This window comes from Muntiacus reevesi, chromosome 11, assembly GCF_963930625.1.
Source record: "Muntiacus reevesi chromosome 11, mMunRee1.1, whole genome shotgun sequence".
Classification (NCBI taxonomy): domain Eukaryota; kingdom Metazoa; phylum Chordata; class Mammalia; order Artiodactyla; family Cervidae; genus Muntiacus; species Muntiacus reevesi.
In genome coordinates this window covers 83,105,652-83,129,182 of record NC_089259.1, presented here as the reverse complement: position 1 = coordinate 83,129,182, position 23,531 = coordinate 83,105,652, and the positions used below count along the sequence as shown (strand labels likewise).

Below are 23,531 nucleotides of genomic sequence, written 5' to 3'. Positions count from 1 at the left end.
GGGAGGGTCTGCAGGAGGGTCTGCAGGAGGGTCTGCAGGGAGGATCTCCAGGAGGGTCTCCAGGGAGGGTCTGCAGGACGGTCTCCAGCGGGCAGCCACAGTGGGGAGGGGGCTGCTTTGTCCTTGAACAGACCAAACTACTGCTTTCCATCTCTGCCCCCTGCATCACGGCGTGTAGGGAGGGGGCTTCTCCCTGGGGAGGAGGTGGGTGGGGACGCTGGGGGGGTGTCGGCAGCTGGAGCTGGGCTGAGGCTGTGAGTCCTCGGGAAGAGGGAGGTCAGAGCCGGGTGAGGCCGCGAAGCCACCAGGCAGCTGTAATCAAACAGAAAAGCCTCCTTAGCTCACGGGAGCCCCTGGGACCCCACTTGGCCTCAACCCCCAGGCCCAGGCCCGCAGGCAGTGACTGCTTCCTGATGAGGCTGCGTTCCCAGGGGCCACAGGAGGCCCTGACTCAGCCCCACGGGGCCCCCACCTCGCCTGTGGGACACCGGTCTCGACACTCAAAAGGGTGGCCGTCGACCACCTGACACTGGACACACGAACATGCGAACTCTGTCCCAGGAAAAGGCTGCCAGCTTGTCTGGGACCCTGGGCTTACTCAACGTTTCATATTTTAAGGGAAAAATGAAGAATATCAATGTTTTCCATAGTGCGTGATGGTTAATTTTATGCATCAACTTGGCTAAACCACAGTCAGTGCCCAGGTGCCAGACTACCATCTAGATGTCATCTTGAGGGTGTTTTGTAGCTGTGATGAGCAGGTAGACCAGCAGATCACACTCTCTGTTGCGGTGGGCCTCATCCAATCAGTTGAAGAGGAAATGACTGAGGTCCCCGAGCGAGGGAATTCTGTCTCCAGACACCTTCAGACGCAAACTGCAAAACCGACTCTTCCCGGGGCCTCCGGACTGTAGCCTGGCATACAGCTTTGGGACTCTCTTCCTCTAGCACTCTATTTCTCTACCTGTAGGTCTATGCCTGCACCACCTCCATCTATAAATACATCTCTCTGTGCGTCTACTCTGTGAGATACGCTACTGGCTCTGTATCACACGCTACACGCTACTGTATCTCAGGAGACCCCACACTAATACACCTGGATGCAAAGTGACCCTGCAAAGAAAACGTTGGGGCATGGCAGAGGTTTTAAACAAACAAAACTTCCAGTTTCTTCCCGTTTTTTTCCCACCAGCCAACAAACCTCTTAAATTTCTCTTTTTTACTTAACTTCTAAGGGTTAAAAATGCCTGCTTAAAACCAACTTGAAGTAAGTAAAGCAAGCAACCCCTTCAGCAATGTGACAAGGTGAGTGCATGCAGCCTGTGGTCTGCGGCGGGGCCGAGTGGGTCCTTGCTCTCCACCCATCAGGAACTCGGGGCCAGGGGGCATCCGCCTGCCTGCCCCTCCTCCTGGAGACCCTCTAAGGAGGCTCGGGACCCGAGGGTCCTGGGCCCCTGCCCACCCCTGTTGCTTTCTCTCTCTCAAACTCACACTTCTTTCTGACCTCGGACAACAGAGGAAATCTCTAGAGAACACCCTCTCAGGTCTGCAGGGACCCCAGTTCCCACTGTGCACTTGCACACTCTGTTCTTCATGGAAATGAGCCACTGAGAGAACCAGGGAGTAAACCACACCAACCACGGAATAATCCAGTGGGAACCACAGAGAAAGCCACCAGAAACCATGGAACAAACCACACAGAACACAGAGAAAACCACCAGGAACCACAGGGAAAACCACCAGGAACCACCGGGAAAACCACCAGGAACCACAGGGAAAACCACGACGAACCACAGGGAAAACCACCAGGAACCACAGGGAAAACCACCAGGAACCACAGGGAAAACCACCAGGAACTACAGGGAAAACCAGCAGGAACTATAGAGAAAACCACAACGGACCACAGAGAAAACCACCAGGAACCACAGGGAAAACCACCAGGAACCACAGAGAAAACCAGCAGGAACCACAGGGAAAACCACCAGGAACCACAGGGAAAACCACCTGGAACCACAGGGAAAACCACCAGGAACTATAGAGAAAACCACAACGGACCACAGAGAAAACCACCAGGAACCACAGGGAAAACCACCAGGAACCACAGAGAAAACCAGCAGGAACCACAGGGAAAACCACCAGGAACCACAGGGAAAACCACCAGGAACCACAGGGAAAACCACCTGGAACCACAGGGAAAGCCACCTGGAACCACAGGGAAAACCACCATGGACCATGGAGAAAACCACCAGGAACCACAGGGAAAACCACCATGGACCACAGAGAAAACCACCAGGAAACAAGGAACAAACCTCCAGGAACCAAGGAGGAAGCCACCACAGAGCAGAGTTAAACCAGGCGCTGCTCACTCAGGCGATACCATCAGGAGGGCAGACAAAAAGTCCTTTAGTGAAGGATGCGAGGCCCTATTTACCGGATGCAACGCCCTTAGTGACAGCATGTGAGCTGGTTCTCGGTGGGTCCTTACTCCTGACCAGGCAGCCCAGGGAGTGAAGGTGAGTTCCCTTCTGCAATTTTTCTTTCGACTAACTGCTCAAACCAGCCCCCAACAGCTGCTCACTCCCTCTGTCGTGTAGGAGTGTTTTCCACTGCCAAAGACTGGATGGAACACTTGCAGAGTCCCTTTCCTCCTCCGCTGGAAGCAGAGCTGGGAGCAGCCGTCTGTCCTTCTCCTCCTGACGAGACACACACGGCATCTCCTCGGAGTCTGAGTGCTGCTGTGCATGGAATTATGCTCCTACACGTGTTGCTGGTGAAAGCTAATCAGGCCCTTGTCGTCATCGGTACAGACCAGAGGATGTGCCACCCTCGTCATCATCGGTACAGACCAGAGGATGTGCCAAGGCCGCCCCCCCCAAAATGGAGGCCCTCTGCCCCCCGAGGCCACAGGACGACATTGAGGACACTTTGGCCGTCGTGCTGGGGGTGTGCTGGTGGTTGGTGGGTGGTCCGGCAATGCCGCTCTATGAACAAGGCTTCACCCCACACGCCTCCTCCCACAGCATCCCAGGGTCCCCAGAGGTGTGTTAGAGTGAAGCCTGTGTGGTAGCCGCTGTCGAGGGTAAGGAATGGCTGGAGGCTGGCAAACCCGCAGGCACCACTCGGGGACTCTGGCACATCCCGGGGGCCAGGCAGCTGGCCCACCCAGTCGGTCTGGCCAAGAAACTGCAGCCAACTTCCAGGGGCCCCGGATGGGGGTTAAGAAAACTGAGGCCCCAAAGGGTCAGCTGGCTGGGTCTCCGGGGCCACAAGGAGCAAAGGACACCCAAAATGCACCCCCGGGGCCATCAAATGTCCTGCAAGGGGCCTGGGGACGCCTCCCCATGCCATCCTGCCCCCCTTGCTGGTCCACACCAGCTGCACCGCCCCCCGCAGACCCCCGCACTCCTTCAGCCCAAGCCCCCCGCCCCCGTGTCCCGCCCGAGCAGCACGTCCCAGGTGAAGGCTGCCGTGACGTGAGCCCCGCCCCAGCCGGGGCACTCAGCCTACCTGCAGGGGCAGCGGGTAGGACGAGCAGGTGGGGATGGCCGGGGACCCGGCGCGGAAACCCGAGTAGGCCAGGATCTGCTGGGCGGGGTCACAGAGGACCCGAGGCGCTGTGGACCGGCCGTAGGCCAGATGGGCCAGCGGGACCTGCCGCAGAGGATGGAGACGTGTCGGCTGAGCCTGGCTCTGGGCAGCCCTGTCCGGCGGTCATGCAGGACACAGCTGTCATCCTGTGGGGTTCCCAGGGGACAGCATCCACGTCCTCCCACGGGTCTCCCTCTGACCGGAATTAAAGCCCACCTGGCACCTGCCTGCCGGAGCCGTGGCAGCAGAGACCTTTGGGTGGCGAATGAAGTGTCTCCGTTTATGATAATTCCTCAATTATAAGATGCACTACACTTACAAGAGCATCTCCTCATAGATGTAAATTCCAAGGAGTCACTTTGCTTGCTTCTCCCAACACCCCAGAGCTCTGGGTCTGCGAGAGGAATTTGTCTGGCACATGGCTTACACACAGCTGCGTCCTGTGTCATGAGCGGCCTTTCTGGGGGGTTGCCACATTCCCCAGAGAAGCTGCAGCGGTTTTATCACAAACTCAGTGAGCACAGGGCCCCTTCTGGGAAGCCCATCAGGCTGACCACCGTCCCTGGGGATAGACCAGCCGCCTCCACCAGGCTCACAGGGCCCGAACCAGACTCTGTGCAGCCATCGAGTCTAACCTCCCTGTCCTCGGAGATTTGCCAGGGGAACACCCTGACTGGCCACAGCGGGAGAAGCCCCCCGAGAGGGCCCCACTGACCCCGGCCGTCCCAAGGGCAAGATGATGGGCTGGTTGCTGAGCCTTATGACCAAGCAGAAGCCGGGCCTGGGGTCTGCATGGCCCAGGATGGGAGCTGGGGAGAAGGGTGGTTACGGGGGCATCGGGGTCTCCCATGGCTCCCAGGATTCTTCTGGGGTCAGGAAACCTAGAAACACATCATAACCCTTGAGAGGCTCCAGGCTAAGCTGAGAGATGCGGGCAATGGCTAGTCTCCAGGGCAGTAGTAACAAGCAGCCTGCCGGCCATTCGCGCGGGCGTTTGGAGGTGAGTTCACACGGCCTTCTCTCTAAAGCTGGGTGACGGGAGCGTGGTTGCTGGTGCGGGCGGTCATGCACACTCCCGGGTGTCGGGGGCCTCGTGTGTGGCACCTCCGAGGATGGGACGGTTGTGGGAGGTGCCCCACGGGCTCCGCTTGAGAACACGGCCTGGAGCAGCCGGTCCCCTGGGGAGAGCTGCCTAGATGCTGAGGCAGACTCTCAGGGATGCACACAGAGTTACCTCTGCCTGGGGAAGTGCAGGCCTGAGCCCTGGACCCGCGGGGCGGAGGCACCGGGATTCCACGGGCCGTGGGCCAGGGCGGCATGGCAGGGCCGTTAGGGATCGGGCTCCGCATCCCGCTCTATCCCGGAGCAGACTCAGGCCACTCACGCCTCAGGGAGGACGGGCTGAAGGCCCGAGGCGGCGGCCAGCACAGTGGGGGCACTCACCGCGTCCTTGAAGGCCCCCAGGACGGCGGCGGTGACGACCCCCAGCAACAGTCCCAGGACGTTGAGCACGGCCGAGGCCCAGAGCAGCCAGTAGAGCTGGAGCGCGTCGCGGCAGGCACCGACGCCCACGAACTCATGGTAGGCTGGGGGGCTCCGGGCGCTGCGCGGCAGGGGGCATGCATCACCCCCAGTCGCAGAGGCACTGCCCAGGCGGGCGGGGTGTGGCAGGGACCTGGGGCCTCTGCAGGGAGATGCAGCAGGCAGCGGACCCCGAGGCCATTTTCACCCAGGAGCGCCCCAGGCCTCTGAGAAGAGCAGGACACACAGCCCTGCAAGCCCTGCACGGGCCCAAAACTCCAGGGGTCCTAGGCTTCGGGGGGTGGTCCCCACAGAATCGAGATTTACCTCCAGGGCTGGACCAAACCCCAGAACAACCCCCCAGCCTTGGTGGGGGGCAGGGAACACGGCTCTGAAACACCCCAGGGCCCCGTGCCTGCCACCAGCCCCTCCCCAGAGAACCAGGGCCAGAGCGGGCAGTGATCCCCAACCCCAGCCCCTCCAGAAGCAGGGTCGTGGCCCCCAGCACAAGCCCCCCAGGAGGCCTCCCCCCACACGCCTGCCCAGGCCCCGGGCCCGCACCCCCCGTCCTGCAGCCTCTCACCCCTGGCAGTCGTAGAGATCACAGCAGTAGCAAGTGTTGCTCTTCACCTTCAGCGGACACCCGCCGTTCGGGGAAGGACAGGTGACCTGCACGCAGAGAGGCAGCCAGGTGCCCACACCTGCCCGCCCTCCCCCGCACCCTCCCCCGGCACTCTGCCCCCCAGCCGGGCAGCCGCCCCTCCCGAGCGCGTTTCCTGACCGCCCGGTCTTCTACCGGGTCAGGTGCAGAGGCTGGTGGGCAACACGGCCTCCCTGCAGGGGCACATAAGGGACCAGGTGAGCGGCACCTGCTGCTGGACGAGGTGGGGGAGGGGGCCTCGGCCCTGTGCCTCCAGGGAGGGACCCCTCTGGTTGGGAGACCCTCCAGGTGGGCAGTAAGTGGGGCAGGGACCACCCAGCTGCAGAGGGAGGCCGGGGACCTTAGGGAAGACTTGAGGGGAGGAACTTGCATGAGTGAGGGCAGGGACTCGGGCAATGGCCCCCACGGACTGGGACGAGGCCCCAAAGCTCCCTCCGGGAGCGGGCCAGGCCCCCGGAGAAGGGGTGTCCCACCGGTGGGCGGGTGGCCACAGAGGCCCTTCTCCCTGAAGGCAGCGTCCCCAGCAGCCACGAGGCCTCAACCACGTGCCTGTTCCAGCCTTCTCTCCACCACCGCCCCACGCCCCTTCCTGACCTCCGCACACAGCATCAGAGGCTGTGTTTAACCAAACTGACCAGTCTTCACAGACTAGACAGTGAGGTGAGAGATGGCAGGACAGAGGGGGCCACGCGGCCACCACACCCCCGTCGCTCCCAGAACAGACGTGAAAGCACCTGTGTCCTCAGCCTGGGACGGCTGGCCAGCGGGGCCCCCGTGAGTGAGGTGTCTGAGCCTTATGTTGCACTAATTAGTCAGTAAAAGGCTCATCTCAAAAGCCACACAGACTGGACACGTGGACGCGGAGCTACTGTGAGGCCAGGGTGAAAGTGACGCCAGACGCCAGGCTCCTCACCAGACACGTGGTGGGGATGCGGCAGAGGCGCACTAGGGCAGGACAGCCCGACGTGGACAGGGCTGAGGCCCCGGGGAGAGGCCGTAGGTCAGAGGGAGGACCAGCTCCGGCCCTTACCTCCGTCTGGTAGACGTCGTGTAGGTAGCCAGCTCCGCTGGAGTAGAACTGACACCTGCCCGCCATGAGGGGCCTGGGCTCCTGGAGGAAAGTGTAAAGGGCGGCCTCAGCCTGGATTGGCAGCCACCTAGGGCGAGTTCAGACCTGTCGCCGCAGGCTCCGAACCCGAAGGAGAGAGGCCGGCCAGCGAGAGCCCCCTGGGGGGACGGGCCAGGAGCACCGCGGCTCACCCCAGAGCCGCTGAGCAGGCGGGGAACTCGGGTCTAATGGCAACTGGCTACGGCGCGGGCAACAAGGGGAACGCGGGGAGGACAGCTCAGCAACCGGACAACGCGCGTGGACACAGACAGTGAGGGTCACCGAGCGGGGCTCCGCACGAGGAAACGGAACTTTGAAGATTTCCTAAACGCACAGAGCACCTGAAACCTGAAGCAGGACGGCTGGGCAGAGGACTCACGATGTGCCGAGCGGCGAAGACGCCGTCCACCACGGCGCAGCAGAAGGCCGCCACCACGCCGAAGCTGATGAACACGACGGCCGCCACCAGCTGGAAGCAGAGACGGGAGCGGCGTGGGCGTGGCGGACCTTCCAGAGCCCACCGCGCTCAGGTCCCGAGTCCCCCCGGAACCCGCAGCGACTCCGCGGGGTCCCCCCCGGAACCCTCAGCGACTCCGCGGGGTCCCCCCGGAACCCGCAGCGACTCCACGGGGTCCTCCCCCCCGGAACCCTCAGCGACTCCGCGGGGTCCCCCCGGAACCCTCAGCGACTCCGCGGGGCCCTCCCCCCCGGAACCCTCAGCGACTCCGCGGGGTCCTCCCCTTCGGAACCCTCAGCGACTCCGCGGGGTCCCCCCGGAACCCGCAGCGACTCCGCGGGGTCCCCCCGGAACCCTCAGCGACTCCGCGGGGTCCTCCCCCCCGGAACCCTCAGCGACTCCGCGGGGTCCCCCCGGAACCCGCAGCGACTCCACGGGGTCCTCCCCCCCGGAACCCTCAGCGACTCCGCGGGGCCCTCCCCCCCGGAACCCTCAGCGACTCCGCGGGGCCCTCCCCCCCGGAACCCTCAGCGACTCCGCGGGGCCCTCCCCCCCGGAACCCGCAGCGACTCCGCGGGGCCCTCCCCCCCGGAACCCGCAGCGACTCCGCGGGGCCCTCCCCCCCGGAACCCGCAGCGACTCCGCGGGGCCCTCCCCCCCGGAACCCGCAGCGACTCCGCGGGGCCCTCCCCCCCGGAACCCGCAGCGACTCCGCGGGGCCCTCCCCCCCGGAACCCGCAGCGACTCCGCGGGGCCCTCCCCCCCGGAACCCGCAGCGACTCCGCGGGGCCCTCCCCCCCGGAACCCGCAGCGACTCCGCGGGGCCCTCCCCCCCGGAACCCGCAGCGACTCCGCGGGGCCCTCCCCCCCGGAACCCGCAGCGACTCGCGGGGCCCTCCCCCCCGGAACCCGCAGTGACTCCTCGGGGTCCTCCCCCCCGGAACCCGCAGCGACCCCTCGGGGTCCTCCCCCCCGGAACCCTCAGCGACTCCGCGGGGTCCCCCCCCCCGGAACCCTCAGCGACTCCGCGGGGTCCCCCCCGGAACCCGCAGCGACTCCGCGGGGCCCTCCCCCCGGAACCCGCAGCGACTCCGCGGGGTCCCCCCCCCGGAACCCTCAGCGACTCCGCGGGGTCCCCCCCGGAACCCGCAGCGACTCCGCGGGGCCCTCCCCCCGGAACCCGCAGCGACTCCGCGGGGTCCCCCCCGGAGCCCGCAGCGACTCCGCGGGGTCCCCCCCCCGGAACCCTCAGCGACTCCGCGGGGTCCCCCCCGGAACCCGCAGCGACTCCGCGGGGCCCCCCCCGGAACCCGCAGCGACTCCGCGGGGCCCTCCCCCCGGAACCCGCAGCGACTCCGCGGGGTCCCCCCCGGAACCCGCAGCGACTCCGCGGGGTCCCCCCCCCCGGAACCCGCAGCGACTCCGCGGGGCCCTCCCCCCCGGAACCCGCAGCGACTCCGCGGGGCCCTCCCCCCCGGAACCCGCAGCGACTCCGCGGGGCCCTCCCCCCCGGAACCCGCAGCGACTCCGCGGGGCCCTCCCCCCCGGAACCCGCAGCGACTCCGCGGGGCCCTCCCCCCCGGAACCCGCAGCGACTCCGCGGGGCCCTCCCCCCCGGAACCCGCAGCGACTCCGCGGGGCCCTCCCCCCCGGAACCCGCAGCGACTCCGCGGGGCCCTCCCCCCCGGAACCCGCAGCGACTCCGCGGGGCCCTCCCCCCCGGAACCCGCAGCGACTCCGCGGGGCCCTCCCCCCCGGAACCCGCAGCGACTCCGCGGGGCCCTCCCCCCCGGAACCCGCAGCGACTCCGCGGGGCCCTCCCCCCCGGAACCCGCAGCGACTCCGCGGGGCCCTCCCCCCCGGAACCCGCAGCGACTCCGCGGGGCCCTCCCCCCCGGAACCCGCAGCGACTCCGCGGGGTCCCCCCCCCCGGAGCCCTCAGCGACTCCGCGGGGTCCCCCCCCCCGGAGCCCTCAGCGACTCCGCGGGGTCCCCCCCGGAACCCGCAGCGACTCCGCGGGGCCCTCCCCCCCGGAACCCGCAGCGACTCCGCGGGGCCCTCCCCCCCGGAACCCTCAGCGACTCCGCGGGGCCCTCCCCCCCGGAACCCTCAGCGACTCCGCGGGGTCCCCCCGGAACCCGCAGCGACTCCGCGGGGCCCTCCCCCCCGGAACCCGCAGCGACTCCGCGGGGCCCTCCCCCCCGGAGCCCGCAGCGACTCCGCGGGGCCCTCCCCCCCGGAGCCCGCAGCGACTCCGCGGGGCCCTCCCCCCCGGAGCCCGCAGCGACTCCGCGGGGCCCTCCCCCCCGGAGCCCGCAGCGACTCCGCGGGGCCCTCCCCCCGGAGCCCGCAGCGACTCCGCGGGGCCCTCCCCCCCGGAACCCGCAGCGACTCCGCGGGGCCCTCCCCCCCGGAACCCGCAGCGACTCCGCGGGGCCCTCCCCCCGGAACCCGCAGCGACTCCGCGGGGTCCTCCCCCTGGAACCCGCAGCGACTCCGCGGGGCCCTCCCCCCGGAACCCCGCAGCGACTCCGCGGGGTCACCTCCCACCACGGCTGCTGGAGACCTCCATGCTGGCCGGGGCGCCCCCCACCCTAGCAAGGCCTGCCCCGGTCGCTGCTTGTTTCATGGGGCACAGGGGCCGCAGGCACGCAGGGAGCTCGCGCCACCCTCCCCCCGCCCCCGCACAGCCTCGCAGATGAGCCGGGGCCCCAGCGCCCGGCAGGTCTTTGCTGTAGCAAACTCTGCTACCACGACCGTGATCGTGTTCCACAGAAAAGCCTGGGCTCAGACACGAGCGTTTCTGCAGGACAGGCTCCGGGGACCCAGGGGCCACAGATGGGCACCTTCGCATTCCAGAACCCGAGGACGAGCGGGTCCCCCCCAGTCTGACGCATGCCCCTGACGTCCCCAAGGACACTGCCCGCCTCTGCCATGCGCCTCCTCCGATCTGACAGCAGACAAGCCTCACTCACTCCCCGCATTTCTGTTACTTGTGAGGCTGAGAACCTGTCCTCACGTCTCAGATCGCCCATCTCTTTAACACTTTTTTCGATATTTCTTGTGAAACGATTTCAGGTTTATGAAAACAAACAGCAAAACTGGAGAATTCCTGTGTCCCCTCCTGTTAGAGTCACTGGTGTCAGCCCTGCACCAGGACCCCTCCCAGCGCCGTGCGATCCACAACATGAGGGCACGCTCTCCGTCCTGGGAAGGACGTAAAGTGACTGGAACTTTCAGCCAACCCTTGTGAAAAACAAGCTGCCAAGTGAAGTATCACACTCATGCACATGGCATCTCATCTTCAGCTTCGAGAAAGTGGCCAGAGGCTGCCCGCTCAGCCATGGGGCCGTCCCGAGGGGCAGGTGGCCGGGTGCCCTCCCCACGGCCCCTCCTCGCCATGCAGATATTGGGTCTGCCCAACACCTGGCTGGCAAGCCTGCTCCAGCGGACAGGCACATGGCCTCCTGTGGGGGTGCTGCCTCCCCACCCCTGCCCCTGGGCCCTGCGGCGTCTCTGAGCAGCGGAGCTGGCCCTAGAGCCAGCACTGCTGGACCGGCGGGTCTCCATGCAGCCATCACTGGGCCCTCTTGGCAGTGGGTGTCTGCCCAGCCCATGTGCCTGAGCTGAGTGCCGGCCCTGGGCCGGGAGCCCTGCTGGACTCACCACGGGCGGTGGGTGAGCAGAGCCGTCGCCAGACCCGCTGCCCCGGGGAGGCCCTCGAGCACCACCTGGTGACCTCACAGACCCGCACTCCCGGTCCTGGCTGGCAGCTGGCCCCAACCTGCAGTCTCGGCCGAAAGACCCTCACACCACACCGCCTCCCAACTGCCTCCAGGCTTCACAGAAAGCACACAAGTTCCAAGGTACCCTGGCACACAGGGCCGCCTGCCTGCCGCAGATGTGTAAACGTGGTCTGACTCAGTTTGCACAGGTCCCACGACCTGAATGTCCTCATCAACCTTCAGGAAACGTTCGAAGTCAGTGCTAGCATGATCACAAGCATGATCAACTTGGCTCGGGGATGACCGCACGCGTGGAATTGCCCAAGAACCCAGGGTCCAGGCGACGGCGCTGGGAAAGACATTGGAAGTCCTCCCAAGCCCTCGGCTGGAAACAGGAAACCTGTCAGGACTAGCGTTAGGAGAGCGTCCTCTCAGCTGAGACCTGTACATCCTGGGCTCCGTCACAGCCCGTCATCCTTCCCAGGCCTCAGGGCCCCGCCAGCTGCTAGTGGTTTAACATCAGCAGAAGGACCGCTCGCCCCAGAAGGTGCCTCTCCCGTGTGAGGGCGGCCAGACCCCTCAGATGTTGCAGAGAGGATGTGTCTGTTGCCCTGGCAACCATAGGACGCTCTGGGTTATGCTCTGAATGCCGCTCCCCGTCCAGCAGGGGCCTCTTCTCCTAGGAGAGGGACAGCGGCTACTCAGTAGCTAGAAGGTCATCTTCGAATCTCTGCTGGGCCCACCGTCTACATTCCAACAAGGGGAGGCGATTTTAAAGTGCAAATACCAAGTAGATAAGGTTGTGATATGAAGAGGGCTGCCCAGAGCTGGGTGGAAATGGGGTACTTTGCCCCGACAACAGGGCCCAGGCCAGAGGGGACACGGCCAAGCCAGGACCAGGGAAAGCGAGGGCTGTGAATCTGCACGCTGAAAAGGAGAACCACCGCAGACCTCAGGCAAAAGCTGGAATGTGGACCCGTCTCATGCTACATACAAGACCAATTCTCAGTGGTAAAGAATCCGCCTGCAATGCAGGAGACATAAGAGATGCAGGTTTGATCCCTAGATGGGGACGATCCCCTGGCGGAGGGCATGGGCAACCCACTCCAGTATTCTTACCTGGAGAATCCCATGGACAGAGGAGCCTCGTGGGCTACAGTCCATGGGGTCACACAGAGTTGGACATGCCTGAAGCGACTACACAGACATGCTCAGACCAGACTTAAATGTAACTGATAAAACTCCGAGACCCTGGGTAATCTTCATGACCTTGGAATTGGCATGCGATTCTTAGAAGTGACACCAAAGCATAAGCAGCAAAAGAAAAAGTAGGTAAAATGGGCTTCATTAATACTGAAAATGTTTACGCCTCAAAGGACACCATCAAGAAGGTGAGAAGACACCCCACCGGATGGGTGGAGCACCCGCAGGTCACCTGTCGGGTAAGGGACTTGTGTCTGGAATACCTGGTGCTGACAACAAGACGAGACCCAATTTTAAAAATGGCCAAAGGACTTGAATAAACATTTCCCAAAAAATGATGTACAAAAGCCAACCAGAACATGAAAAGCAGCTCAACGTCACTCATCAAGGAAAGGCAAATCCACGACGAGCCCCCCGCCACACCCACCAGGGTGGCCAGCATAGAGACAGAACAGCCCACACCTTATCTGCGGTAACTCTGGCTGTAACCCTCTGAGGAGCTGCCAGGCTGTTCTCCCGAGAGGCAGCGCCTTCCCCACATCCTCACACACCGTGGACGCCCAGGGCAGCCACCGCAGCACTGGGGACGCCGCAGGAAGACGGAAGCGCGTAGAGGCGGAAGCACCAGCACGGTCTGATGTGAGACGAGGTAGAAACGGCACATCCCTTCTGAACCTCACAAAGCCCTGCCACACTGAACCGGCAAAATTAACTAGCATTCTTAGAGCTTTATTTCCCAAAGGGGCTCATCAGCAAAGCAGATTCCAAATGGAAACAGTCAATAAAAAATCAGGTTTGCAGTACCAATCAAGGCTGGCACGCATAGCCCACAGACAGACAGCTGTGGACATGCCCTCTGCAAAGCCCTCTGCAAAGCCAGCAGTCCTCCTGGCTCTCCACTGACCCTGTCTTTCCCCAGTCTGGGAGAGGCTACATGCTGTCATACCACGGAGGCAGGAGAACACTCGAGGGCCCCTGACTCAAGGACAAATGCTCACACATGCGTGATTTTGCCTGAAGTTCATACACAGTGAATTAAAATAATGACCAACCCTACACTTTCCTTCCTGTGCCCCAACCTTAGATGCTAAGGCAACACATGAGGCTGTGGGACGTAACCCACAGTCCCAGGGTGCGGCTCGCTTAGACTAGGCTGTGAATGACTCCCACTAAGGCCCGAGTCTCCGTGTTACAGTGCAAAGCTGGGGCTGATTCTGGGGTGCTGGATTGGGGCAGGGCTTTCCTAGGAAAACCTATAGCTAGAGCTGTGAGGGGCCATGCCCCCACCCACATCCCACCCCCCCAGCCCCCGCACGCCCCACTCCCACTCTCCACTGCCCACACCCACACACTCCCCACACACTCCCCACACACTCCCCACACACTCCCCACACACTCCCCACACACGCCCCACGCCCACACTCCCCCCACACACTCCCCACACACACTCCCCACACTCCCCACACACTCCCCACACACTCCCCCCACACACTCCCCACACACTCCCCCACTGCCCACACTCCCCACAGTCCCCCCCCACACTCCCCCCCACACTCCCCCCCCACACTCCCCCCACAGGCCCCACCGCCCATGTTTGAAACAACACAGATTCTCACCATTTGTTTTCTGTTCTCCACCAGGTTGATGCCAATAATTCCTAAGAAAGATCCGAAGCCCAGCTGATGCCAAAGGAAAACAAGGGAGAAAGGGCTCAGGTTACAGGCCTGACAGCCCAAAGCTGACATGGAGCAGTGACCACCCACCTGAGGATGAGGACGTCCCATCAGGGAGCCCGGCTGGCCACCCCCACCCCCTGGGCCGGAAGCAGTAGTGGCGGGGGTGGGGATGGGCTGGGGGCGGCTCAGGCCCCGGTGATCACAGGGAAGCTGCTGTGCCCTCGGCTCAAATGTGTTCTCAAATACTGGAACTCCTACAGTGACAGACTTTATTTTCTTGGGCTCCAAAATCACTGCGGATAGTGACAGCAGGCATGAAATTAAAAGATACTTCCTCCATGGAAGAAAAGCTATGACCAACCTAGACAGCGAATTAAAAAGCAGAGACGTTACTTTGCCAATAAAGGTCCGTCTGGTCACGGCTGTGGTTTTCCCAGTGGTCATGTTTGGGTGTGAGAGTTGGACTACAAAGAAAGCTGAGTGCCGGAGAATTGATGCTTTTGAACTGAGGGGAAGACTCCTGACAGTCCCTTGGACGGCAAGGAGATCCAACCAGTCCATCCTAAAGGAGATCAGTCCTGGGTGTTCACTGGAAGGACTGACGCTGAAGCGGAGACTCCAATACTTTGGCCACTTGATGCGAAGAGCCGATTCATTGGAAAAGACCCTGATGCCGGGAAAGATTGAGGGCGGGAGGAGAAGGGGACGACAGAGGAAGAGATGGTTGGATGGCATCACGACTAAGTGGACATCAGTTTGAGCAAACTCTGAGAGACAGTGAAGCACAGGGAAGCCTGGCGTGCTGCAGTCCATGGGGTTGCAAAGAGTCGGACACGACTGAATTGAACACATCAGAGCTGAACACCGAGTGATGTGAACAACACATCAGTTGAACTGATTCTGGGAAAAAAGTGTCGCAGGCCCCCACCCCAACATGGAGAACATCTTCACGGGGACCCAGCCTCTGCGTCAGGGGGTCAGAGGGAGGCCCGTCCCAGGGTTTCTCCTGGGCCGTTGGAGGAGGACAGCTGACCCCTTGGATAGGAACTAGAAGCCGGAACCAAGGCTGTTCCAGACACAGACAGGCTGACACCCGTCACTCAGGTGAGCAGGCGGACAGGTGACTCTCGGGACCGTCCACTTGCCCCTCGGCCTTGGCTCTTCGGCCGGGGGCAGGTGACGCGGGTGCAGCGGGGAAACCCCCGGGCTGTGCACGGCTCGGCGCCCAGGGTGCAAACAGCCTCACACCCACCGTGCCCACCCCGGGGAGAACGTCTTAACTTCTGAAGAGCGGAGTTCCAGCAACGCCAGGGGTGCTGCTCAGAGCAGTGGGAGACAAGCCCCGCGCGGGCACCAGGGCGCCCTGAGACTCAGCACTGGAGCCCGCCGGATGGTGCCCTCAGCTCTGCCTGCCCGCTGGCTTCCGAGCGACCGTGCGGAGCCGGCGGGGAGGGGGCAGCAGGCCGTGGCGGCTCTAAGGCCATGGCACCAAATTTAATGCATGGACGTCAGACCTGCCTGTGTTCACGAACGCAGTATCTGTGAGGACATCTGTGAGACGGACATGGACCAGTAACTTAAAAATTCTCAAGGAGTGAGGAAAGACGAGCAGTTTCTTCCAAATATTGCAGTCCCTCTCCACCATCCAAGAGAGCAAAGTCCCCTCCAAAATAAATGAATTAAAATATGTCTGTTGTTGCCGTAAGTTCCACGTTTCTGGATTTGAAAAAAAAAAAAAACCCTCTTTCTAAAATGTTGAGGTACTTGCACCCTCTCACCCAGTTTCTGCTTGAGAGACAACCTTCACTACAGGGCTGGAGCTGTGTGTCCCCAGAAGTGACTTTCATCCTCATGTGCCGTGAGCAAAGCTCATCTGTCGTGTCCACCGTTTGCTTTCAAAACCATCCAGCCGAAGCCAATTTCACCCTGGTCATTGCCCAGGAGTCAGGTTCTCCGCAGAGCAAAGCTCTGAACACACCCAGGATGTTCTGAAAGTGACCTCAAGGTGAAATCCTGAGCCACTGAAGCTTGGAGAACATGGAAAACCTCCTTGCGGTTGATCCTGACACGCTGCAGGTCGTCTGGAGGACACGTCCTCACAGCCGCAGGCCCCCAGCTCCCCCGCCCCGGCCAGGACACAGGCAGGAAGCCAGGCTCTCGCGAGATCTCACTGAGAACGCCATCCACACAGACAGTGTGCGTGGGGGTTACTCGTAAAGGGTACACGGGGAGGTAGCAGATTTATACAGCACAGAGCATAGAGAATAATACAAAGAAATGCCATCCGCACAGACAGTGTGCGTGGGGGTCACTCGTAAAGGGTACATGGGGAGACAATGCAGATTTATACAGCACAGAGTATTGAGAATAATACAAAGATGAAACGAAGGACGTTTGTAAAGTATTCTCATCCTTTCTAAAATGTCATCAACATCAGTACTCATCTGGATAATAATTTTAGCGAGAAATTAAATACGCTTTATTTTTAAGGTCTCTGTGTATCACTGTGTGAGACCGCGCCCGGGCGTCGCGGCTGATAAAGGGCAATGCCACAGCGCTCACTGAGCACGACGCCAACGCCGGGAGCAAGCCTTGCTGCCAACAGTGGACACGACTTCATAGTTCTGAGCCTCGATGATCTCAGATCTGGGGGCTGCTGTTGCCAGGTCTGGCTAGGCTGTGACTCTGCCGCGGGGGCTCACTGCCCAGAAGCAGAGGTGTGGACCGCGTCAGCTCATTTTTCTGCTGCTCCCATGTGGTCGTATTAGCGTACCTCCATCCAGGCTTCGTGGCATCTTTTAAAGTCCGAAGTCAATTCCGAGAGGGTTGACTCCCTCTGGGGACTTTGGGGACACCCTGAGGAGGCCTATCACACTCCTTGGCTCCGACTCCTTCCCCCCTCCACTTCTCAGGATCCGGCACCCCACAGGGCCATCTAACAAGGCAGGCAACCACCTAAATTTACACCTCTGCGGGGCTGGGGTGGCGCATGTCAGCACCATGCGGAAATCTGTATCCTGGGCCCCCAGACCCGCCCCCCAGGGACCCAACACTCACAATGATGCCGGGATAGTAGCCGCCCACAGTCACGTTCTCAGTCCTCGTGGTCGCGGCCAGGCCGACGGTCAGGATGGAGGCAGACACCACCAGCAGAGCCCCCACAAACCACAGGGTCGTCTTCTTTCTTCTCACAAACCCTTCTGGGGAAGGACACGGAGGCGCGGGTCAGTGAGGTGCTGGGCTCGGGGAGGGCATCCCAGCTGCCGCGGCTCCTGCCTGCAGCCCTCTGCTCACGGGCAGGGCCTGGGACGCGCTGCATCTGCCTCCATCCTCCCCGCCCCAGTCCTGAGAGCCAGCCCACTCGCCTCCCCCTCCTCTGCCCACCCTGACGTCTCGCCCGCTTCCTCGGGGTCACCTAGTGAAGGGCACACAGACCCCACCGGTCCTCCTGCACGGCCGCCCTTACCCGGGCCTCCGTCCGGCCACCAGCTGTGAGAACAGGAGCCCAGCCACGCTCCCCTGAGGCCCCCGCTGCACCCAGAGCGTCTCTAGCCAAGGTCAGCAGCCACGCGATCTGTGTCCACTTCCCTAACGCTGTCCCCCAGACAATGGGCCCTGAGAGGGTGGGGGCTCTGCCTTGCTACCAACGCCCCACTCTTGCCTAGGACAGCGCCCACACACGGCGGTTTCTCAGTAAACGTCGGGCTGGCCGAGCCCTCGCTGGGTCCCAAGTCCCCCAGCCCTCCACCCCGGCCCCAGCCCACAGCAACAGCCAGGCAGCCACTGGAGCAGGTGCCTGGTGCTCCCAGGCCTGGACCCCACCCCAGCTCCAAGGCTGGTCAGAGGCCCTCTGCACCCGCCTGGACCAGGCCGAGCAGGCTGGGCACAGTGGGGGCGCCCACCCCCTTCCGGGCCGCCCATGAATCCACGCTTCTCTGGGGGTGCACCCTTGTCCCGGGCTCCACCCCGAGCCAGTCCCACTCGCTGGTCCTCCTCTAGGTCTCAGCTCAGCGCCAAACTCGCAAGACGTCGAATGGTAGGTGCAGAAAGTATAAAAGTGTGCAGGGCTCGCCACCATCCTGCTGCACATCCGCCTCCCTCTCCCCTTGTCAGCGGGCCCCCATTATTGGATGTGGAAATGGGCCAGCTGAGAGGTGGCATTTCCCTCTGCTGGGTGATTACATCCTCCGCAAATAGTCTCCATTTCAACAAGGGTGTCAGGTGGAACCTATGGGAAATCTCTTAAAGGAACCATTGCCTCTGCCTTCCTCCCCTTCGTCCTTCCCACAGCCTGGAGTGTGAGCACAAAGACAGAGCCCCTGCTGCCATTTTGCTCTGCGGGGGAACCTCAACAAGGGAAGTCACACCCAGAGAGAGGCAGAGCAGAAAGACAGTCCTGGCTCACCCACCTCCAAACTCTGCTTAGGTAGCAGAATCACATCTCCAGACTGCAAGGCACTATTGTGGACGCCCTGGTATCTGCAGTCACAGAACTCAAGAAAGCAAGAAGGGAACGCTTCCATCGCTGGCACCTCCCTCCCCCAAGCCTTAACTTCTGGGTTTCGTGTGGAACTAACTTCCCCACATGTGTCTCAGGGAAGGCAAGAAGGCTTGTTTACAATAACCATAATTGTAATGCTAATAATTATTACCATAATCAAATCTCAGTTACTCCCATCCCTACATGGTCATCAACAACCACACAACAGAGGCAAAGACAGCTAGGCAGAGGGCCGATGAGAGACCCCACACCGAGCCCATCCACGCTGGTATGTTTTGTTTGTTGCAGAGTTAGCTGTTTTGATCCCTGTGACTCCAAAACAAAATGAGGTGAAAGAAAAGCGTGGTGCTTCGTCCCACACCAAAGTTTTCAAAATTGATGTGCGTGTGTGTGCGTGTCTGCAAGCAGCTGTGCGTTTGACCACAACCACCATCTCAGATCTGTACCACCCCATGGCCAGAGGAGCCTGGCAGGCTACCGTCCGCGGGGTCCACAGAGGTGGACACGAGTGACACGCACATATACCGTCTCAGATGACCCCGGGCCCCGCCAGCAGCACTCACCCGCCTCCCCGCGCGCCCCTTCCCCAACCCGGGCTGTGCACCTGAAGATTTACACGCTGTCTGCAGTCCCATCAGGAAAGCTGAACGGCAGGCCAAGGCCATGCCACCCAAAACCAGATTGTCACGTACTCAGAAATAAATTACCCAAAACCCTGAGTCAACGCGCTCACTCAGAATCACTTGGTCAGCCTGGGAACACTGCTCTACCCACTGGGCTGGCTGGGGCGAAGCTCTCAGGAAGGTCACGTCATTCCGGAGGCCCTCCACCCTTCACCTGCTCTTTCACTGATATTTTCTGGTAGTTTTTACTGAAAATATATAAGACCTGTTAAGGGTGAACCACTTAGGACAATGTCCACAGGAACCACAGCCCAGATGCGCGTGGACGATTCACACCTTTGGGACCCAGTGGGCCCGGGGGTCCCCGCGGAGGGCTTTCCCCTCATTCACAGACATCCACTGCATCTTCCTGATAGAGTCACAAGCATGCAGAAGCAATCACTTATTTTTCCTTGCATATATTTAAAGCCTGAAACCAAGGATTCAAGTACAAGCTGGTTTCCCCCAGAGATCGAAAGGTCAGCGGTTATGACTGATCTGGGGTGTCTTGTGGGGGGAAGAGACCATGGAAAGGCAAAGCCACTTCAAAAATGGGTGCGTGAGAGAAAGACAGACACCTCCCCACAGGTGACATCCTGTCCTGGGTGATTAACTTCAGAATGGCAGGTACACTGAAATCAAGGCCAAAGAAGTTAGAAACGCGTCTTCTTCTACGGTTTGGGAAAATTAACAAAGCTGTTACCTTGGACACTGACGCGACAATCACACCAGGGACACAGGGCCGTCCAGCAGCCAGAGGGGCCCTCTAGCCTCCGCCCTGCCCACCTGGCCCGGGGCTCACCTCTGCTACGCACGGGCCCCCCTGCCCAGCCCGGAGCCCCACGGGGAGCCCACAGACGTGCTGTCCCCTGGGCAGTGGTCACCCTCCACCGCTCTTCCCGAGGGCCCAGACCAACCTCGGCTGTAAGGCGTGTTTTAAGAGCAGGAAGATGCCTGAAACAAAATTTTATGGGACTAAGCGTTTGACAAAATTATCAGATGCTCTCCTCCTGAGAGGGCTTTGCTATTTTTACTATTCTAATGCATTATATGTTCATCATGTTCAAAATAATTAACCGACATCTCAGTACCTGATTCACACCAACTGTCTGACTGTTGTACCTGGTCTCTTAGCTCTGTGGGCCCGTCTGACTGACCCCCTCACCTCCCTGTGACGACACTCTGGTTCCAAAGGCTCTCAACTCCGCTTTGATCGGCCCCTTTAGGAAGCTGCATGATGAGTGGTGAACAGTTTTTCTGGGGCCTCGTCAAGTCCGTCAGTGACGTCCTGACACTTTGTCAAAAGTGTCTCCTTCCTAGGAACCACCTTCAACCTAACTGCACCGTTTCCCCACGTTTCGCCGAGTCTGACTTTCCCTGTGAAGCCACCACGCGAGCAGCCCTTTTGTCAGGGTCGTGTCGTGGCTTCCGAGGGAACATGCGGTCTGGGAAGACAGCAGGCGGGGAAGGGATGGTTCTGAGCGGCCCCGATTCAATGACACAGGCTGCAGTATCTGGACTCCAGGCACAAGAGCGACAACAAGGCTGGATCCCAGCCTGCACTCGGCGTTATAGACGTGGGGCTTCACATAAACATCAGGCAAGAAGCAGCAAGTTCAAGAAAGGAAGGTGGGCCATGTTCCTGACCACCATCACACACGTGCACTTTTAGGTCAGGTTTTGGAGAGGAGGGGGTCTGTGCTGGAGGAAAAAACCAGACTCCCTGACGTGCTCCTTCGACCTTGCTGTCCCGCCAGCAGGAGTCTCACACGTGCTTTGTTATAACTGAAGCAGCGTCAGGTTGTGCCCCGGCTGCCAGCTAAAATCTCAACTATTGCGCTTACAGCTGTGCTGGCAATTTACATGAACTGCGCCCGACACGCTGAGTGATTCCAGGTGCCCCCAGCCCTCAGACCCTGAGAGCAGGGGCCATGGGGCTCTTGCTTGACATGGGGTTCCCACACCTGTATCCCCTCATGCTGAATGCATGACTGAGCCTTGGTTCCCTGATCTGCAAAGTGGGGATAATGACAACTCCCTGCTTGCCCACCACTTCAGTGCAGTGAGAGAGTATAGATGAAGGTTCCAGACGTGTTTTTATGTGTGTGATAGCTAGAGGGTTGTGGTTGGTGCTAACATTAAGATGGCTCAGCCCAGGGCTGCTCCTCTCCCAGCCTCCCGTCCCAGCCTCCCAGCCCCAGTCTCCCCCCCCAGCCTCCTCCCAGCCTCCCTCCCAGCCTCCTCCCAGCCTCCCCCCAGCCTCCTCCCAGCCTCCTCCCAGCCTCCCCCGCCCCCAGCCTCCTCCCAGCCTCCCCCGCCCCCAGCCTCCTCCCAGCCTCCCCCGCCCCCAGCCTCCTCCCAGCCTCCCTCCCAGCCTCCCTCCCAGCCTCCCCTCCCAGCCTCCTCCCAGCCTCCCCCAGCCTCCCCTCCCAGCCTCCTCCCAGCCTCCCCTTCCAGCCTCCCTCCCAGCCTCCCCTCCCAGCCTCCTCCCAGCCTCCCCTTCCAGACTCCCCCCAGCCTCCCCCCAACCTCCTCCCAGCCTCCCCCGCCCCCAGCCTCCTCCCAGCCTCCCCCGCCCCCAGCCTCCTCCCAGCCTCCCCTCCCAGCCTCCTCCCAGCCTCCCCTCCCAGCCTCCCTCCCAGCCTCCCCTCCCAGCCTCCTCCCAGCCTCCCCTTCCAGACTCCCCCCAGCCTCCCCCCAACCTCCTCCCAGCCTCCCCCGCCCCCAGCCTCCCTCCCAGCCTCCTCCCAGCCTCCCCTCCCAGCCTCCTCCCAGCCTCCCCCAGCCTCCCCCCAGCCTCCTCCCAGCCTCCCCCGCCCCCAGCCTCCCCCCCAGCCTCCTCTCCCAGCCTCCTCCCAGCCTCCCCCAGCCTCCTCCCAGCCTCCTCCCAGCCTCCCCCACCCCCAGCCTCCCTCCCAGCCTCCCCTTCCAGCCTCCCCCCCCAGCCTCCCTCCCAGCCTCCTCCCAGCCTCCCCTCCCAGCCTCCCCCCAGCCTCCCCTCCCAGCCTCCTCCCAGCCTCCCCTTCCAGCCTCCCCCCCCAGCCTCCTCCAAGCCTCCCCCAGCCTCCTCCCAGCCTCCCCTTCCAGCCTCCCTCCCAGCCTCCTCCCAGCCTCCCCTCCCAGCCTCCTCCCAGCCTCAGTGACCAGGCGCAAGGACGGAGGAGACCCAGTCACTGTCCCACCCTCTGCACCTTCTTCACTGAGTGGAGCTGGAAAGGTGCATCACAAAGTGGGGGGCAGTCACCTAGTCACCCCCTCCCGGCAGGCAGGGCCCGGGCCACCCAGAAAGAAGGAGCTTGCTTAATCTCAACAGCAGCCATGGGGAGAAAGCAACTGTTCCAGGGAAATGGACGCAGGGACAAGCCCTCAGCCAACAATTTCCCTTTAATTCCACTTCTACACGGAACACATCCCCAAGGGTGTGAACGCAGAAACGTAAGGTAGAAGATGTCCATAATCCCATCCCAGCCACACTAAAGTTAGTATTTTTAAGTAAAACACCAACTCTCAGCTTTTTTTAAATTTAAAGTTCCTCCTCAGAAGAAAAATCTAAAATGTTATTTTTAAATCAAGTCATTCTAATATAATAATGGCAATAACCATAAGTAGTTAATAACTATAATAACAACTATCTGTTATAATCAGTAACTGCATTTGGTTTTAGAGAGTGTTGGTCACAGAACTGTTTTCTTTTAGAAACAGCTTGGCACCAGAGGAACGGAGCGCGGCTCACCTGCTCCTGCTCCCCATTCCTCCAGACTCCTCTGTTATCATTTAAAAATCAAGTGACATCACTAATCTGGTTTTTAAAAAGACTTTGCAGGCTGGGAGTTTAATCCCGCATTTCCTACTGGATGGTCCAGGAAACCCTGCAGGACCCAGGTGTCTCCACCCCCACCCCAGAGCCTCGTCTTTGGAAGTCTCCCGCCTCCTCGTCGGGAAAACAGCCCCCTCCTGGCGGCACCGGCCTCCTGTATCCCAGCCTGGCTTGGCTGGGATTTATGGAATTATGGAATTATGGAATCGTCTGGGGAGGGCGCACAGGGAAGCCCAAGGAGAAAGAAGCTACCTGGCCCCAGGAAACGACCTTTTCCTAGAAAATTTTGGAGACTCAAGTTGGGTGGAAGGGTGAAAACAGAGTGCGTTGTCCCGCTTGTGCGGGTCGTGGTCTACTGTCTGCAGTAGAAGACGGTGGAGAAGAGACGGCAGAGGCTCGCGCTGTCGGGACCCTCAGAAAAGAGGTGGGAGGGGGCCCGTGGGAGCTCGGCACCGGAGGAACGGAGCCCGGCTCACCTGCGCGCTCACCTGTCGTGTCCAGAAGGGCCATGGGCCCGGGCACCGGCGGCGGGAGCGGCTGCATCCCTGGACTGCTCTCCCGCTGCTGCGACAGCGACCGTGGGCCGCGGGGCCGCGAGGACCAGCCGGGAG

General features: G+C 61.5%; 1 protein-coding gene across 1 annotated transcript; it reads right to left on the bottom strand.

Annotated features, from left to right (window-relative positions):
* Positions 1-165: 165 nt before the first annotated feature.
* TMEM255B (transmembrane protein 255B) lies at positions 166-23,531 on the bottom strand. The gene is made up of 9 exons (XM_065901820.1): positions 23,409-23,531; positions 16,998-17,140; positions 13,881-13,943; positions 7,258-7,347; positions 6,801-6,881; positions 5,693-5,778; positions 5,032-5,191; positions 3,508-3,651; positions 166-312 (listed from the first exon to the last, which is right to left on the bottom strand). Exons 1-9 carry the CDS (start codon positions 23,461-23,463, stop codon positions 166-168), a joined length of 969 nt encoding a protein of 322 aa, XP_065757892.1. The 5' UTR covers positions 23,464-23,531.

Excerpts from the sequence above, each read along its gene's own strand:
- TMEM255B (XM_065901820.1), bottom strand. The coding sequence starts at position 23,463 with ATGCAGCCGCTCCCGCCGCCGGTGCCCGGGCCCATGGCCCTTCTGGAC. Across the intron at positions 6,882-7,257 it reads TCTTCGCCGCTCGGCACATC|GAGCCCAGGCCCCTCATGGC; the intron begins GTGAGTCCTCTG and ends ACTTTCCTCCAG. Across the intron at positions 313-3,507 it reads CCTACCCGCTGCCCCTGCAG|CTGCCTGGTGGCTTCGCGGC; the intron begins GTAGGCTGAGTG and ends GTTTGATTACAG.